This window comes from Sinohyriopsis cumingii, chromosome 12, assembly GCF_028554795.1.
Source record: "Sinohyriopsis cumingii isolate HCF-2022 chromosome 12, ASM2855479v2, whole genome shotgun sequence".
Lineage (NCBI taxonomy): Eukaryota > Metazoa > Mollusca > Bivalvia > Unionida > Unionidae > Sinohyriopsis > Sinohyriopsis cumingii.
In genome coordinates, this window is record NC_142972.1 from 9,070,811 (window position 1) to 9,090,842 (window position 20,032).

Sequence of the window (20,032 nt, forward strand, 5' to 3'; positions counted from 1 at the left end):
AATGCCACCAAGAGCCACAATTAACATTTTACCCCCACAACGAAACATTGTCACCAATAGCCACAATTCACAATTCAGCCCACAACAAAACAATGTCACCAACAGCCACAATTCACATTTCACCCCCACAACAAAACAATGTCACAAAGAGTCACAATTTACATTTCACCACAACAAAACAATGCCACCAAGAGCCACAATTCACATTTCACCCCCAACAACAAAACATGTCACCAAGAGCCACAATTTGTATTTCATTCCCACAACAAAACAAAGTCACCAATAGCCACAACTCACATTTCATTCCCACAACAAAACAATGACATCAATAGCCTCAATTTACATTTCACCACCACAACAAAACTGTCACCAAGAGCCACAATTCACATTTCATTCCCACAACAAAACAATGCCACCAAGAGCCACAATTCACATTTCATTCCCACAACAAAACAATGTCACCAAGAGCCACAATTCACATTTCACCCCACAGCAAAATGTCACCAAGAGCCACAATTCACATTTCACTCCCACAACAAAACATCACCAAGATCCACAGTTCACATTTCACCCTTACAACAAAACATCACCAAGAGCCACAATTCACATTTCACCCTTACAACAAAACATCACCAAGAGCCACAATTCACATTTCACCCTTACAACAAAATGTCACCAAGAGCCACAATTCACATTTCACCCTTACAACAAAATGTCACTAAAAGCCACAATTCACATTTCACACTTACAACAAAATGTCACCAAGAGCCACAATTCATATTTTACCCCCACAATAAAACATCACCAAGATCCACAAATTCACATTTTACCCCCACAACAAAGCAATGTCATGAAGAGCCACAATTAACATTTCACCCCTACAACAAAATAATGTCACCAAGAGCCACAATTCACATTTCACCCTTACAACAAAACATCACCAAGAGCCACAATTCACATTTCACCCCCACAACAAAACAACATCACCAAAAGCCACAATTCACATTTCACCCCCACAACAAAACAACATCACCAAAAGCCACAATTCACATTTCACCCCTAGAACAAAACAAAGTTACTTAGAGCCACAACAAGTTATTTGCATGTATATATCCTATCTTACATAATGAAACGTTGAAATTGAGGATATGTTATCACTTTTACTAACTCACCCTTTTAACAAAGACGGACAACATGACATATTTCATCATTTACTGGTTTTGGTTAAGTGTTTGCATTTAGTTCATGACCACATGTCCTTGTGCCATGCTTTTTGCTTACTACCTACTTAGAATCAGGAAACGTGGTGAGTGGACGCATCTTTACATGTTCTACATCCTTATGCAAAAAGAGGTTTTTGTGACCAATATTTTTATGAAACTCTCTTAGTAATGTACTGTTACAACCAAAGAAGGTAACTGTGACCTTCATTGTTTAACTTAAAATTATTGACTGGGTAATAATGTTTATGGTTTTATGGGTTCTTCAATAGACACACACAAAAGGCCCTTTCTGACCAATGGAAGTAGCCTAGACAAACGGCCCTTTCTGTTCAATGCAGTTGGAAGTAGAAATGTTTATTCAGTGATAAATTTTTCCATATTAATGACTGTAGATTGTGTATTGGGATAGGTTACTCTGCACAGATTAATTGTGTATTGTGTATGTGAATTATTAAAGAATTGCCGAGTTTACAGCATGCTGCTTGCTTTTCATGTCAGATCTCATCTGTGGTGGCCAATCAAAGTATTCATGTCAGGTCTCATCTGTGGTGGCCAATCAAAGTATTGTATTAATGTTTGAACTCTTGTCACAGATTACTTAAAGTTGAAACAAATTCCAAGTTGACCTATTTTAATATTCATGGCTTGTATTCAGGTCGAATGTGAAAATTCATAGATTATTTTTAAAACTTTCGGATTAACATTTTTTCTAGTCCCAGTTTTGATTGGAGCAACTTGTAGTATATGGCAATATTGGCAATGTGATTAGTCTCATAGTTAACAGTGGACTAGTTTATGGCAATATTGGGTGTGTGACTAGTCTTGAGTTTTCAGTGGAACACCTTTAAACTTTTCTATGTGTCATCTGATGATAATACATATATCAACAGATCATTGTGCTCATGTGATTTTGTTAGAGTTATTGCCCATTTTATCCAGCAGCTGAATTCAGTGTATAACACTCTTGTGAATGCAGTTTGTCTTGCAGTGTATAACACTCTTGTGAATTCAATTTGTCTTGCATTGACTGGGAAACTTAATGTATATTATGGTCTAATGATATGCACATTGACATGTTACATTGTTTATTGCAGTTATTGCACTTGTTGACCTGCACCTGAATGCACTATATTACAAAAGTTTGTGACTGCTGCTGTTTTTAGAGTTTTCAGTGGATTGCTTTGGAACTTGGAGAATATTATTGTTATCATTGTAAGATAGGCATGTTGGCCAGTCATTGTACTTGCACAGTTTTTGGGCCAGTCATTGTATTTGCTCAACTTATGGGCCAGTCATTGTACACACACAACTTGTGGGCCAGTCATTGTACACACACAACTTGTGGGCCAGTCATTGTGCACAACTTGTGGGCCAGTCATTGTACACACACAACTTGTGGGCCAGTCATTGTTTTTTGCACAATTTTTGGGTCAGCCATTTATACTCATACAATTTTTGGGTTGGTCGTTCTACTTGTACAGTTTTCGGGTCAGTCATTCTAATTGCACAAATTTTGGGCCAGTCATTGTACTTGCTCAGTTTATGGGCCACTCATTATTCTCTTATCATTTATGGGCCAGTCATTATACTCTTACGATTTTTGGGCCAGTCATTAAACTTGCACAATTTATGGGTCATTCATTATCCTCACACAATTTTTTAGCCATTCATTGTACTCGTACACTTTTTTGAAAAGTTGTGCAAGATCATTATAGTGGAAAGCAAGGCATAACAGTTACTTTTCCAGCTGTGATCTTGCTATTGTCAGCAGTTTAAGGTTTTGGTTCTTCATTTGCTTATATATTTGATGCTCCTTGATCACCTTTCATCATTTGTAACATTTGAAGACAATTTATTCTGTGAAATGCTTTCTCACCCTTTTTACTTTGAGGTTGAAGTCATAGAAAATATGCTTTATGGTTTGGGGTTTTCCACTTTATAAGCCTTGGTATTACTTTGCATGACTCATTATGAAGCTAAGATCATTCACTCTGTGGAACTTGCACCATTGACTTTGGGGTCAAGGTCATGGTTATATAAATTTGCCTTAAGATGTGACATTTTTTCCATGTGCTTATATTTACTAAACCACATGACTGATTTTCTTCAATCATGGGATCATTATGAAGCTAAGCAGTCCATTTTGCAGCATGCTTGCTTACTCGATCGACCTAGGGTTCAAGGTCACATAATTTTCAGCAATGCTTTGGTGATGGGCTCAGTATAGACCTTCATATTTGACTACAGACTCCAGGTTTTTCACATTTGAATAGACTCGTCTGTATCACTGAGGTCCAGGTTTTTCACATTTGAATAGACTTGTCTGTATCATTGAGGTCCAGGTTTTTCACATTTGAATAGACTTGTCTGTATCATTGAGGTCCAGGTTTTTCACATTTGAATAGACTCATCTGTATCATTGAGGTCCAGGTTTTTCACATTTGAATAGACTTGTCTGTATAATTGAGGTCCAGGTTTTTCACATTTGAATAGACTCGTCTGTATCATTGAGGTCCAGGTTTTTCACATTTGAATAGACTCGTCTGTATCATTGAGGTCCAGGTTTTTCACATTTGAATAGACTCATCTGTATCATTGAGGTCCAGGTTTTTCACATTTGAATAGACTCGTCTGTATCATTGAGGTCCAGGTTTTTCACATTTGAATAGACTCGTCTGTATCATTGAGGTCCAGGTTTTTCACATTTGAATAGACTCGTCTGTATCATTGAGGTCTAAACCTTCATATTTGACTACAGACAAGTTTGTATCATTGGTGAATAGTTGTATACAGGTGACATGTATGTATATGGTTCAAAGGTATGTCAGCATGTTCCTGGCCACACTGTGTCATGTAAGTTTAACTATTCCCAGAAAGGGATACTAAACAGTGACAAAGAGGAAAAACTAAATCCTTAAATACAATGTCCGATTTTTTCCATATAAACTGCATACTCTTATAAAAGTGCAAGACAACTGTAACATCATAATTTGACGCATCCAGGTCAAATCCATTAGTCAGGTTTTATGACATGAAGGAAGAAAAATTGGGGTCTATTAAAAATGTCCAAGCTTGCAGTGGGAAGAATGTAAGTTGGACAAGAGTATATTTATGTCAGCATGTAAACTGATGTTAGTTTTCATTTGGCATATGTCGAGTCACCAGTTTTCATTTGGCATCTGTCATGTCACATTTTTACCATTTTAGGTTTTAAATATAGTTTGATGAATTTGAATTAATGCCTGAATTTCCCAAATTCCATACACACATATACTGCCTAATCATTATTTTCCTCATCCCTATGCACTTACATATATGCTTGCCTTCAGTATAAACAGAATTTCCTTTGCAGCAATTGGAACTAATTTATTTCTGTTATAATATGGTCATTATATCTTATGGGCATTAATTTTGAGTGTTAATATTTTATAGGCATTAACTTTGATGGTGTTTACATTTTATAGGCATTAATTTTCATGGTGTTTATATTTTATAGGCATTAATTTTGATGGTGTTTATATTTTATAGGCATTAATTTTCATGGTGTTTATATGTTATAGGCATTCATTTTGATGGTGTTTATATTTTATAGGCATTAATTTTGATGGTGTTTACATTTTATAGGCATTAATTTTCATAGTGTTTATATTTTATAGGCATTAATTTTAATGGTGTTTATATTTTATAGGCATTAATTTTGATGGTGTTTATATTTTATAGGCATTAATTTTGATGGTGTTTACATTTTATAGGCATTAATTTTGATGGTGTTTATATTTTATAGTCATTAATTTTGATGGTGTTTATATTTTATAGGCATTAATTTTGATGGTGTTTATATGTTATAGGCATTAATTTTGATGGTGTTTATATTTTATAGGCATTAATTTTGATGGTGTTTATATTTATATTCATTAATTTTGATGGTGTTTATATTTTATAGGCATTAATTTTGATGGTGTTTATATTTTATAGGCATTAATTTTGATGGTGTTTACATTTTATAGGCATTAATTTTGATGGTGTTTACATTTTATAGGCATTAATTTTGATGGTGTTTGCATTTTATAGGAATTAATTTTGATGGTGTTTATATTTTATAGGCATTAATTTTGATGATGTTTATATTTTATAGGCATTAATTTTGATGGTGTTTATATTTTATAGGCATTAACTTTAATGGTGTTTACATTTTATAGGCATTAATTTTGAAGGTGTTTATATTTTATAAGCATTAATTTTGATGGTGTTTATATTTTATAGGCATTAATTTTGATGGTCAATACCTTTCATGGGCATTAATTTTAATGGTTTTATAAAAAAATTACATTTGATACCAGTCGTTATAATTGTTGATGTGTCCGTGATGGGAGGAGGTCAGGGTTTTTACAGAGGGATCATTGATTGTTAGGTCTTACAATTTGTAGCACATGGAAACAACAAAGTCCATGAAAATTTACATTCATTTAATCATAGTGATTTACATCATTTCTGTTAAATACAGGAAACTAAATAATGAAAACAAAACTTGATAAATTCTGTCATATAAGTGTAAGTTTCAAGTAATATCAAGATCTCTTTAGTTATTCATTTTTGTACATTGGGAAATACAGATGACAGGTAGATTTCTGTATTCAGTTACTCATTACAACATTTTGTACATTGGGAAATACAGGTGACAGGTAGATTTCTGTATTCAGTTACTCATTACAACATTTTGTACATTGGGAAATACAGGTGACAGGTAGATTTCTGTATTCAGTTACTCATTACAACATTTTGTACATTGGGAAATACAGGTGACAGGTAGATTTCTGTATTCAGTTACTCGTTACAACATTTTGTACATTGGGAAATACAGATGACAGGTAGACTTCTGTATTCAGTTATTCATTGCAACATTTTCTACTTTGGAAAATACAAATGACAGCTAGATTTCTGTATTCAGTTATTCATTACAACATTTTGTACATTGGGAAATACAGATGAAAGGTGGATTTCTGTATTCAGTTTTTTGTTAAAATATTTTGGGAGTCATGCAGTTTACTGCAACAATACAATCCCTCATTATAATGCTGGCAATGGGAATCATGCAGTATACTGTCTTACAACAATCCCTCATTATGCTTGCCATGGGAATCATGCAGTATACTGTCTTACAAGAATCCCTCATTATAATGCTTGCCATGGGAGTCATTCAGTATACTGTCTTACAGCAATCCTTCATTATAAAGTAGCCATGGGAGTCATGCAGTATACTGTCTTACAACAATCCCTCATTTTAAAGCTAGCCATGGAAGTCATGCAGTATACTGCCACAACAATCCCTCATTATAATACTGGCAATGGGAATCGTGCAGTATCTGTTTCTACAACAATCCCTCAGAATGCTTGCCATGGGAGTCATGCAGTATACTGTCTCACAACAATCCCTTATTATAAAACTGGCCATGGGAGTCATGCAGTTTACTGCCACAAAACAATCCCTTATTATAATACTGGCCATTGGAGTCATTCAGTTTACTGTCTTACGATATTTCAATGTAATGATGTTCACTATACATACAGTTTTCTTACAATATGTTAAAATGGATGGTTGAACATACCCACCATATAAAAGAAACCATGTTATAATGAGGGGCCCTATAGGGAGGGTGTGCTGTATTCTATATTGCCTGTCCTGTTTGAGTATTCCATGTACTGTATAGTCAGTTTTCCTATATTCAAGTTCCGTTGTAGGCAGTGTATGTTAGGAGTTTTGAAAGAACAAGGTTTTAGATGTCTTCGCTGTCAAATGGCTCAGTTGAGGTCCTTTGTAGGAGTGCAAAGTACTTTTAAATTTAATATTGAAATCTGCACAAATGAGCAAGATAAATTTATACTAAGATGATAGTCAAGATATTGTTGCTATTATTTCAGGGTACCACTGAAGACGTATGAAGCCCAGAGTGCACGAGATGCCCTGGCAAAGTCCATCTACTCCAAACTGTTTGACTACATTGTTGTCCGAATTAACAAGGCTATTCCATTCTCCTCATCTGTAAACTTCATGGGACTACTGGATATCGCAGGGTTTGGTACGAAAATTCTATATATATCACAAAATACTTTTAAGCTTAAAATGATGACCAGTGGTCAGACATTTTTCAGTTTGCAAAACTTGTATTAATGCATCACAGCATAACAAGGTGCTTTCAGAGTTTCTAATGTAGATTTCTTGCAAACTTCATAAGCACTGTAATTATTTAGTCACCCTTTTTATCCCCTTTCAGTTTTGTGTAATGCTTGTAACAGATTCATTTTAGGAGCTTTACATTTTAAGGTGTCAACTTTTTGTGGCTTACCTTTTTGATGAAAATTGTTGGGCATTAGTAGCTCTACAGGTGGTAGTGGCAAAGCTGGACCAAGTGAGTGACTAGCTGGAAAAAATGTATTTTCAATGTTTTGGAAGTATATGCTCATTACCACAAATGGAAGCATGTGATCAGTTCGACAGTGGCTGTCTTGACTTAGAAGCATATGATCACTCACACAGTGGTTGCCTTGACTTGGAAGCATGTGATCAGTCCCACAGTAGCTGCCTTGACTTAGAAGCATTAGATCACACACACAGTGGCTGCCTTGACTTTGAAGCATGTGATCAGTCCCACAGTGGCTGCCTTGACTTAGAAGCATATGATCACTCACACAGTGGTTGCCTTGACTTGGAAGCATGTGATCAGTCCCACAGTGGCTGCCTTGACTTAGAAGCATATGATCACTCACACAGTGGTTGCCTTGACTTGGAAGCATGTGATCAGTCCCACAGTAGCTGCCTTGACTTTGAAGCATATGATCACACACACAGTGGCTGCCTTGACTTTGAAGCATGTGATCAGTCCCACACGGGCTGCCTTGACTTAGAAGCATATGATCACTCACACAGTGGTTGCCTTGACTTAGAAGCATGTGATCACACACACAGTGTCATTATCACATGGTTTGAAAGTCGTGTATCATGTTTGGTGCCCAATTGCCAAAATTCTTTGTCTGCATTATTAATCCAGTGATGACATGGAATTCAGTCTGTAGGATTAGTCTTTAATTGTTCTATTGCATGCAAAGTTTTACTTGTGCTTAGGTTATTGTTTTGTGTAACTAATTAAAGTGTAGCTAATTAAAGTCCAAGGATGACAGCAAACAATAAGCTTACTGTTGGTCATGTGGACATGACATCAGTTACCATCAATACCTCTGGGATGACAGCAAACAGTAAGCTTACTGCTGGTCATGTGGACATGACATCAGTTATCATCAATACCTCATTGATGACAGCAAACAACAAGCTTACTGCTGGTCATGTTGACATGACATCAGTTATAAATACCTCAGGGATGACAGCAAACAATAAGCTTACTGTTGGTCATGTTGACATGACATCAGTTATCATCAATACCTCAGGGATGACAGCAAACAACAAGCTTATTTCTGGTCATGTTGACATGACATCAGTTATAAATACCTCAGGGATGACAGCAAACAGTAAGCTTACTGTTGGTCATGTGGACATGACATCAGTTATCGTCAATACCTCAGGGATGACAGCAAACAACAAGCTTACTGCTGGTCATGTTGACATGACATCAGTTATAAATACCTCAGGGATGACAGCAAACAATAAGCTTACTGTTGGTCATGTTGACATGACATTAGTTATCATCAATACCTCAGGGATGACAGCAAACAACAAGTTTACTGCTGGTCATGTTGACATGACATCAGTTATCATCAATACCTCATTGATGACAGCAAACAATAAGCTTACTGTTGGTCATGTGGACATGACATCAGTTATCATCAATACCTCATTGATGACAGCAAACAATAAGCTTACTGTTGGTCATGTGGACATGACATCAGTTATAAATACCTCATTGATGACAGCAAACAACAAGCTTACTGCTGGTCATGTTGACATGACATCAGTTATAAATACCTCAGGGATGACAGCAAACAATAAGCTTACTGTTGGTCATGTTGACATGACATCAGTTATCATCAATACCTCAGGGATGACAGCAAACAACAAGCTTACTGCTGGTCATGTTGACATGACATCAGTTATCATCAATACCTCATTGATGACAGCAAACAATAAGCTTACTGTTGGTCATGTGGACATGACATCAGTTATCATCAATACCTCATTGATGACAGCAAACAATAAGCTTACTGTTGGTCATGTGGACATGACATCAGTTATCATCAATACCTCATTGATGACAGCAAACAATAAGCTTACTGTTGGTCATGTGGACATGACATCAGTTATCATCAATACCTCATTGATGACAGCAAATGATAAGCTTACTGTTGGTCATGTGGACATGACATCAGTTATCATCAATACCTCATTGATGACAGCAAACAACAAGCTTACTGCTGGTCATGTTGACATGACATCAGTTATAAATACCTCAGGGATGACAGCAAACAATCAGCTTACTGCTGGTCATGTGGACATGGCATCACTTATGATAAATATCTCAGGGATATGGATTTAGGTTTGTAGATGACATCAGTTATCACCAATGTCACAGGCATGTGGATTTAGATTTGTAGATAACATCAGTTATGTGATTTTAAAAAGAAATAAGGCTTATCTACACCTGAATGTTATAGTGATGCTGACACCAATCATGTACTATAATAGACTGATCTACACCTGAGTGTCATAGTGATGTTGGCATAATTCATGTATTATAATAAACTATATAGTGATGCTGACACCAATCATGTACTATAATAGACTGATCTACACCTGAGTGTCATAGTGATGCTGACACCAATCATGTACTATAATAGACTGATCTACACCTGAGTGTTATAGTGATGCTGACACCAATCATGTACTATAATAGACTGATCTACACTTGAGTGTCATAGTAATGCTGACATAATTCATGTACTATAATAGACTATATAGTGATGCTGACACCAATCATGTACTATAATAGACTGATCTACACCTGAGTGTTATAGTGATGCTGACACCAATCATGCACTATAATAGACTGATCTACACCTGAGTGTCATAGTGATGTTGGCATAATTCATGTGTTATAATAGACTGATCTACACCTTAGTGTCATGGTGATGCTGACACCAATCATGTACTATAATAGACTGATCTACATCTGAGTGTCATAGTGATGCCGACACAATTCATGTACTATAATAGACTATATAGTGATGCTGACAACAGTCATGTACTATAATACACTATATATATAGTGATGCTGACACCAATCATGTACTATAATAGACTGATCTACACCTGAGTGTCGTAGTGATGCTGGCACAATTCATGTACTATAATAGACTGATCTACACCTGAGTGTCATAATGATGTTGGCATAATTCATGTATTATAATAGACTGATCTACACCTCAGTGTCATAGTGATGCTGACACCAATCATGTACTATAATAGACTGATCTACACCTGAGTGTTATAGTGATGCTGACACCAATCATGCACTATAATAGACTGATCTACACCAGAGTGTCATAGTGATGCCGACACAATTCATGTACTATAATAGACTATATAGTGATGCTGACACCAGTCATGTACTATAATACACTATATATATATAGTGCTGCTGACACCAATCATGTACTATAATAGACTGATCTACACCTGAGTGTCGTAGTGATGCTGGCACAATTCATGTACTATAATAGACTGATCTACACCTGAGTGTCATAGTGATGTTGGCATAATTCATGTATTATAATAGACTGATCTACACCTTAGTGTCGTGGTGATGCTGACACCAATCATGTACTATAATAGACTGATCTACATCTGAGTGGTATAGTGATGCTGACACCAATCATGTACTATAATAGACTGATCTACACCAGAGTGTTATAATGATGCTGACACCAATCATGTACTATAATAGACTGATCTACATCTGAGTGGTATAGTGATGTTGACACCTATCATGTACTATAATAGACTGATCTACACCTGAGTGTTATAGTGATGTTGGCATAATTAATGTACTATAATAGACTGATCTACACCTGAGTGTTATAATGATGCTGACACCAATCATGTACTATATTAGACTGATCTACATCTGAGTGGTATAGTGATGTTGACACCTATCATGTACTATAATAGACTGATCTATACCTGAGTGTTATAGTGATGTTGGCATAATTCATGTACTATAATAGACTGATCTACACCTGAGTGTCATAGTGATGTTGGCATAATTCATGTACTATATTAGACTGATCTACACCTGAGTGTTATAGTGATGCTGACATCAGTCATGTACTATAATAGACTGGTGACAGCTAATCTGTGAATTAAAATGTGTTATGTTGAATGTTCCAGGCACCAATGCTGAGTTGTCACTCAACAGAGTTCTGCAGAATCACCTTGTGCATCACACTGATTAAAGCTTCCTGCATGAGAGTCAGTGTGGCTTCAGGAAAAGACAAGGTACCACATACATGGTGCTTTCGTCAACTCCGGGAGAAATGCCAGGGACAGACATCCAATCTGTACATGACATTCATTGACCTGACAACCTATACATGACATTCATTGACCTGACAACCTGTACATGACATTCATTGACCTGACAACCTGTACATGACATTCATTGACCTGACATCCTGTTCATGACATTAATTGACCTGACAACCTGTTCATTACATTCATTGACCTGACAACCTGTACATGACATACATTGACCTGACAACTTGTACATGACATTCATTGACCTGACAACCTGTGCATGACATTAATTGACCTGACAAAAGCCTTGACAGTCAGCTGTTGGAAGATCATAGTAAAGTTTGGTTTCCCTTGAGAAATTCATTGTGATGATTTTTCAAACCATTACCAGTCACCACTGCAGTCAAGCAGGGCTGTATGTTGGTCCCAACCCTTTTCGGTATGATGTTTTCTACCATGCTTACTGATACCTTCTTTGACCATGACACTGGGATTGAACTTAGATACCAGATTGATGGCAAGTTCTTCAATCTGGGGAGACAAAAGCTGAAGACAAGTTACAAGAAGTGACTGTGATCTCTTATTTGTTGTTCATTGTTATAGAAAATCCATAAAACTATATGATTTCATATTTAAATTTCCCAATTTCATGACAACAGCTCCACCAACTGCTGTTTTCTTTGATAAAATGCGCTCTCTCTCTCTCTCTCTCTCTCTCTCTCTCTCTCTCTCTCTCTCTCTCTCTCTATATATATATATATATAATCTTTTATTTACCAGTTTTGGTCATGAGTTTTTAATTTCTAGCAAACAGTAGCTTATTTTTGATGTTATGCAGGTTTATGAGTTATTTGAGTGCACTACGATAATGGAGTGATACATTGACCTGGGGTTAAAGGTCAAAGTTCGACAGCTATTATCAACCATGTGCCCTTCACTCTGCTAATGGCTGTCATTTTCTTGTTTTGCAGAATATTTCCAGGAGAACAGTTTTGAGCAGTTTTGTATTAACTACTGCAATGAAAAGCTGCAGCAGTTCTTCAATGAGAGGATTCTCAAAGAGGTGAGTTTAGCATAGCCATTTGGAACACCTTGGACTCAAAGAGGTGAGTTTAGCATAGCCATTTGGAACACCTTGGACTCAAAGAGGTGAGTTTAGCATAGTCATTTTGAACACCTTGGATTCAAAGAGGTGAGTTTAGCATAGTCATTTTGGAACACCTTGGACTCAAAGAGGTGAGTTTAGCATAGTCATTTTGAACACCTTGGACTCAAAGAGGTGAGTTTAGCATAGCCATTTGGAACACCTTGGACTCAAAGAGGTGAGTTTAGCATAGCCATTTGGAACACCTTGGACTCAAAGAGGTGAGTTTAGCATAGCCATTTGGAACACCTTGGACTCAAAGAGGTGAGTTTAGCATAGCCATTTGGAACACCTTGGACTCAAAGAGGTGAGTTTAGCATAGCCATTTGGAACACCTTGGACTCAAAGAGGTGAGTTTAGCATAGCCATTTGGAACACCTTGGACTCAAAGAGGTGAGTTTAGCATAGCCATTTGGAACACCTTGGACTCAAATAGGTGAGTTTAGCATAGCCATTTGGAACACCTTGGACTCAAAGAGGTGAGTTTAGCATAGCCATTTGGAACACCTTGGACTCAAAGAGGTGAGTTTAGCATTGCCATTTGGAACACCTTGGACTCAAAGAGGTGAGTTTAGCATAGCCATTTGGAACACCTTGGACTCAAAGAGGTGAGTTTAGCATAGTCATTTTGGAACACCTTGGACTCAAAGAGGTGAGTTTAGCATAGTCATTTTGGAACACCTTGGACTCAAAGAGGTGAGTTTAGCATAGTCATTTTGGAACACCTTGGTCTCAAAGAGGTGAGTTTAGCATAGTCATTTTGGAACACATTGGACATTTCTACTGAAACACACACACACACTATACAAGATCATAATAATTGTTGCTCATTCATTGAACTTAAATCATATGTCTTTTGATGAGTTCTGAGGTTCCATTGATGCTGTTACACTAAACTGTGTTGTAACATTTCTTGCCAATTTTATGTCATGCTGTTACACTAAACTGTGTGTTGTAACATTTCTGGCCAATTTTATGTCATGCTGTTACACTAAACTGTGTATTGTAACATTTCTTGCCAATTTTATGCCATGCTAAGCACATGTAGCCATTATTATCCTGACATGCCATTAAAATATAATTCATATACTTGTATCTGTTTCAGATAATTAATATTTTATAAATCACTTGGTCAGTAATATCTTTTGCAGGAACAAATCCTCTATGAGAAAGAAGGGCTGAATGTAAAGAAAATCCAGTGGACAGACAATGCAGACTGTATAGGTAAGACCCATAGAATTTCATGTGTGATTTGTGTCATATGCAAGGCCCACAGAATTTTCATGTGTGATTTGTGTCATATGCAAGGCCCACATAATTTTCATGCATGATTTGTGTGATATGTAAAGCCCACAGAATTTCCATGTGATTTGTGTCATATGCAAAGCCCACATAATTTTCATGTGTGATTTGTCATATGCAAGGCCCATATAATTTTCATGTGTCATTTGTGTCATATGCAAGGCCCACAGAATTTTCCTGCGTGATTTGTGTGATATGTAAGGCCCACATAATTTTCATGTGATTTGTGTGATATGCAAGGCCCACATAATTTTCATGCGTGATTTGTGTGATATGTAAGGCCCACAGAATTTTCGTGTGTGATTTGTATGATATGCATGGCCCACAGAATTTTCATGTGTGATTTGTGTGATATGTAAGGCCCACATAAGAGGTTTATGTCAACACAAAGCAAGGTTGACCCAAAAAGAAGAATGAAAAAAATGATAATTTCGTAATTTTTTAAAACTAAGATGAATATTCTAATTATGCATGCCATTAATGTTATAATAGGAAAATTTGGTTTTCATTTAGCCCATTAAATATTTTAGTTATTTCTGATAATAATATTTTTGTATGTTACACTTGAGGTTTGCTTTGTTTTTATTTCTTCACTTCTGTCCAATGTTTTCAGAGCTGATTGAGGTCAAGAGCTCTGGTATTTTTGACCTGTTGGATGAGGAGAGCAAACTGCCGACCCCTAAACCTGACCACTTCACCATGGAGGTCCACAACCACAATAAGCAACACTTCAGACTCAGTGTGAGTGATTCCTTTTTTTATAGCTCAATAACAGCATGTGATCTTATGGCCCTGCATCCATTGACCTGTTTGTCATCATTTCTTTGGAGCCCATATTTCTCATCTGATTCCAGTCAAACTTGGAATGTGGTTTTACATCATCTGAATCTCAGATGGGTTTACATCATCCGAATCTCAGATGGGTTTACATCATCAGAGTCTCAGATGGGTTTGCATCATCAGAGTCTCAGATGGGTTTACATCATCAGAGTCTCAGATGGGTTTACATCATCCGAATCTCAGATGGGTTTACATCATCAGAGTCTCAGATGGGTTTACATCATCAGTCTCAGATGGGTTTACATCATCTGAATCTCAGATGGGTTTACATCATCCGAATCTCAGATGGGTTTACATCATTTGAATCTCAGATGGGTTTGTTAATGAGGGAATTCTAAAATGAGGTTATCCTTGTTATCACACTGGAGGTAATGTTTCTGATCCGATTTTGATCCGACTTTTTAAATATATGCATGTATCAAAAGTCATGAGTGAGTTTCTATAACAAGCATTATCCACACTTAATAATCAATTGATCATGCATGGTCTGAATTTGTTACCACTGTGCAGGTCCCATGTTTGATTTGAGTTGATCAAACTTGGAAGATATGAATGATTTGATCAAACTTGGAAGATTTGAATATATTGTAAGGTGTTGGCTAATGAGCAAGATCCAGTTAGAATTTGCATCTGAATGACTGAACTTGTTGCCAGTCAGACTTGAAATGTGGGCTTATATCATCAGTATCTTGGATAGGATTAGATACCAGTTTGAAGTTTAAAAATTAAACCAAGGGAAGTAACCAATGGTCAAGCCTATTGACAGTCACTGGTTTTGTAATGTGAAGAGAATTCCCCCCATTATTAAAAATGTAAAAACTAAACAAAACTATTTTGAAAATAGAGGATACATGAATTTCAATATAAAAAGTGCTATAATTAGCAAAATATTTTTACCTGATAGATTAAATTGAATATCTGTAATTTGATACTGAAGAAAATATATATAATAAAAATACAACATAAAAGATTAAAAGTCATAAAAAACTAATATTTTATATGCAGTAATGGGAATGAATTGTTGAAGTTAAATACAAGGTAGGTTTTGGTTGAAGATTTAAAATGGATGCCAAGTAACCTCATTGCCCAATAAAACATTGATGTCACTATCACATTGCTGTATTAAAATAATTGATGTTATCTATTCATTATTTTATGGCATTTCATGTTATTTGTTACATATTATTCAGATTTAGATTTTTGCCCTTTAATAAAAATAAAAAGAAACAAAATATGCTTTTCTCCTGAATCAAATTTTAATTAATGTTATTATCCTAAATGTAAGGAACCTTCTATTTTCCAGGTGCTGACCCTAGATTTTTTCTGACCGTAAAACAGAATTAAAAAAAAGACCAAAACCCCAATAAATTCAGAATTTTCTGGATGATGTTGTGTCTTGACCGCTTTTCATTTTGTTCATACGTAACGGTATTAGACTTATTTGGATGTTTACTTTTTTTCTCCAAGTATTTACTAGCACGTACTGGACATAGACTAAAAGGCGTGAGTTAGTAATCGCTACCTTTCCAGGCAACAGTTTGCTAATTGTGGTCATTTCTAAGTTACAGCAAGTAACATGACACAAATTATTTAAGTAATTATGTACAGAGTGTATTCTAGCTATCATAAAAAATCATACTGGTTAATACTGGCGTAGACCTTTCTCAAATAAATGAAACTTGAGTCCTACAATCGTGGTGTATATCTAGCTATCATAAAAAATCATACTGGTTAATACTGGTGTAGTCTTTTCTCAAAAATAAATGCAATCATGGTTTACTTTCGATAAATGGAAGTGGATAAATAAGTTTTATAGAATGCTATTCTGACTAATCAGTCCAATTTTTTTAGCATGAAACTGGAAACACTTCTGTTTGCTAGACTGGATAGATCATGTGGCAGTTAAATGCTGAAAACTTTGGACCATGTGGTACTCTTTGAACCATGTGGTATTCTTTGGACCATGTGGTACTTTATGAATCATGTGGTACTTTTATTGTTTTTACATGAGTGTTGAATTGGTGGGATGTGTCATCTCAGTATCTCAACACCCACCCACTTCGTTTACACATTATATTCCTTAATTGATGTCATCAAAATTTGGTATCCTGCTTGGTGCTGATGAGATTGGATGAGTTAATTTTTCAGTGTTCTTTATCATTGAGTGAAATTATAGCCCCGGATTGACAGACCCACCCACTTGAGCCGAGTTATAGCCCTTCATTGACAGACCCACTCACTTCAGCAGAGTTATAGCCCCTGATTGACAGACCCATCCACAATAATTCCCATAATTATTGTAGTTCAACCAAATTTGATATGCAGCAATAAATGTCCACCTGCAATGTCATAGTTTACCAGAGTTGTAGCCCCAAATTTATAGACCAAAGTACCTTGATTATTATCGGATTTCAACCAGATTTTATACATGTCTTGTTTCACATAAGGCAAATGAATTGTTGGGTCGACAGGTCATGGAATGTGCTTTTTTCTGTATGTATTATGGTGATTCTACACCAAATGTACATGAAAATCCCCTATAAGTTTAAATTCAATTACCAGATTAGAGGTACTTCCATGGTTCCCTATAATAAACCAGTTTTAATGTTTGTAGATTATATAAAGTTTTAAATTAATCTGTATATATATATATATATATATATATATATATATATATATATATATATATATATATATATATATATATATATATATATATATGCAGCCTGTTGAGTTCAAATACTTGCCTTATGGAACAGCTGGAGCTTCTAGGCAAGACAAATTCTTTCCTCTGTGTTCTGGCAAAATTTAAACTTAACAAAACTGTGTGGTATTTTGTCTTAAATGATCCTTTATGAAATGAATTGGTTATTTACAGTTTCCTACAAAAACAAGTTTTATAAAAGTGACCAGTCCTTGCTTAGGTCTGCTTAGGTCTAGTGCAAGAAACAATGAGCTTGAATGTCCCTACTTTTTCAACAGGTGCCCAGGAAATCAAAGTTGAAGTCTCACCGAGATGTTCGTGATGATGAAGGTTTCCTGATCAAGCATTTTGCTGGTGCTGTCTGCTACCACACAGTAAGATTTCATTTAACACATCAGGGCTGTTAATATTTTTCTATCTACTTGTCAAGGACTAGAAGTTGCGAAGAATTCACTTGTCCTACCCACATTATCAAATTTCCAAAAATTTCAATAACTCATGTTATGTATGCACTTTAATCTTTAGAAAGAACAAAAAAATAATCTACAAAATTTTGTTTTCTCAAAGGGCTTAATTTGTCAGTTTTTTATTGTGAATATATTTCTTGCAGTACTTCTTCTATCAGCAACAAATGAACAGAAGTGTCATAGTCTTTGTTGTCCTTTAATTAAAACCAAGTTGAATTCCATTTTTCTTTTGTGTACACATTATTTCAGACAAGCTTTTGTGTACACAGTATTTCAGACAAGCTTTCGTGTACATAGTATTTCAGACAAGCTTTCGTGTACACAGTATTTCAGACAAGCTTTCGTGTACACAGTATTTCAGACAAGCTTTCATGTACACATTATTTCAGACAAGCTTAGTCCAATATACATTTAAATAGTAATAGAACATGCAACAGTTATCAATGACCACTTACTGTATTATCACAGGATATGAACAAGTAAATGGAGATCAGTAGATTCAGTTATTCAGTATGACCAGAAGGGGTATAACCTCGGAGATTTGGTGGCTGACTTTCCGAAGTAACAGTCCTAACACAAAATTTTTTTATACTGATGTCCAAGGTTTTTATTCTCAAACATCCGAGGTTGACCTCGGACTTCCAAGGCTTTTAGTAACCAATACTCTGAGCTTTCCATGGAATCCTTGGACATGTCCATGGTTTCCAAGCATTCTGAGAATTCCTCTCACATATTGTCAAAGGATTCCTAGGACATATTGTCCGTGGATTCCTTAAACACCTCCCTGGCATTAAACATCAGACCAAGAATTGAAGCAAATATTACAGAATATAAGAACACATTTTAGTTTTAATTTGTTCAACATGTACAAATAAAATTTTAAAAAGGTCCAAATATTGAAAATGCCCATAAAGTTCCTTTAGTGCCAAATTTTCCATTTAATTATGAAAATCCATCCATCTATATACTGGTTTCTTGATGGTTTTAGCATTTCACTGATTTTCTTGTTTATCATCACCTCTTTGATATTCTGCCATTTCTTTTGGATCTGTTAAAAAAAAAAATTGGTAGAAAATATAAAATGTGATGAATTAATAAAACAAATAGTACATATATAACGCAACTGTTATTGCCAGCTTTCAATTTACAAATCATGTTTGGAATCTTTTAGTTCTGAAAACAAGGTATTAAAGCTTAAAACGCTATATTTCTATAATGAACTGTTCTTTGAATTTGGGACCATAATTCTAAATTGTTGATAACAAATAGTCAAGATTATATTCTCTTCCTGGCTCAATGGCTTACAGGTTCAAACTAATGTATTCAATCAATTATAAGATCCTGATGCATCTCTTTAAAGATATTATTAAAATTATTCAGAATTACTATCATATTATTTCATTGTATTGTAATCAACCCTTAAAGATATGACACTATCATTATTGAATGGGGTTTCTGCAGGTATTTCCATCTAATTAGGCAGAAGTAAAGATTCTGCCTAGTAACAAACAGAGTAATTTGCATATTTCGAACTATATTCCACCCTGAATCTGCCTAAAAGTGATAATAAGGGGAATGTAGGCTAAAAAAGCGGAATAAACAGATTCCGCCTAGTAGACAGAATAAACAAATTCCACCTAGTAGGTGGAATAAACATTCCTCCTAATAATAGACGGAGTAATTTGCATATTTCGGGCCATATTCCACCCTGAATCCTCCTTGAATCCACCTAACTTTTAGAATGAGTGGAATCTAGGCTTTAGGTGAAATCTGCTTTAAAATTCCACCTGAAATCTGGTTAAAGTCAGGGCCTAAGTTTTCATACAGGCTAAG

The 20,032-nt window shown here is 35.6% G+C and overlaps 1 protein-coding gene across 7 annotated transcripts in view; it reads left to right on the forward strand.

Moving 5' to 3' along the window:
• The window catches only part of LOC149785983 (unconventional myosin-VI-like), a 164,058-nt gene that overhangs the window by 60,221 nt on the left and 83,805 nt on the right, over positions 1–20,032 (forward strand). For all 7 annotated transcript variants that reach the window (XM_089976243.1, XM_089976247.1, XM_089976244.1 and 4 more), the window contains 5 exons: positions 7,143–7,300; positions 12,714–12,805; positions 14,038–14,110; positions 14,802–14,929; positions 18,011–18,106. In XM_089976243.1, the coding sequence (XP_089832369.1) occupies positions 7,143–7,300; positions 12,714–12,805; positions 14,038–14,110; positions 14,802–14,929; positions 18,011–18,106 (547 nt within the window). The remainder of the gene's footprint in view (positions 1–7,142; positions 7,301–12,713; positions 12,806–14,037; positions 14,111–14,801; positions 14,930–18,010; positions 18,107–20,032) is intronic.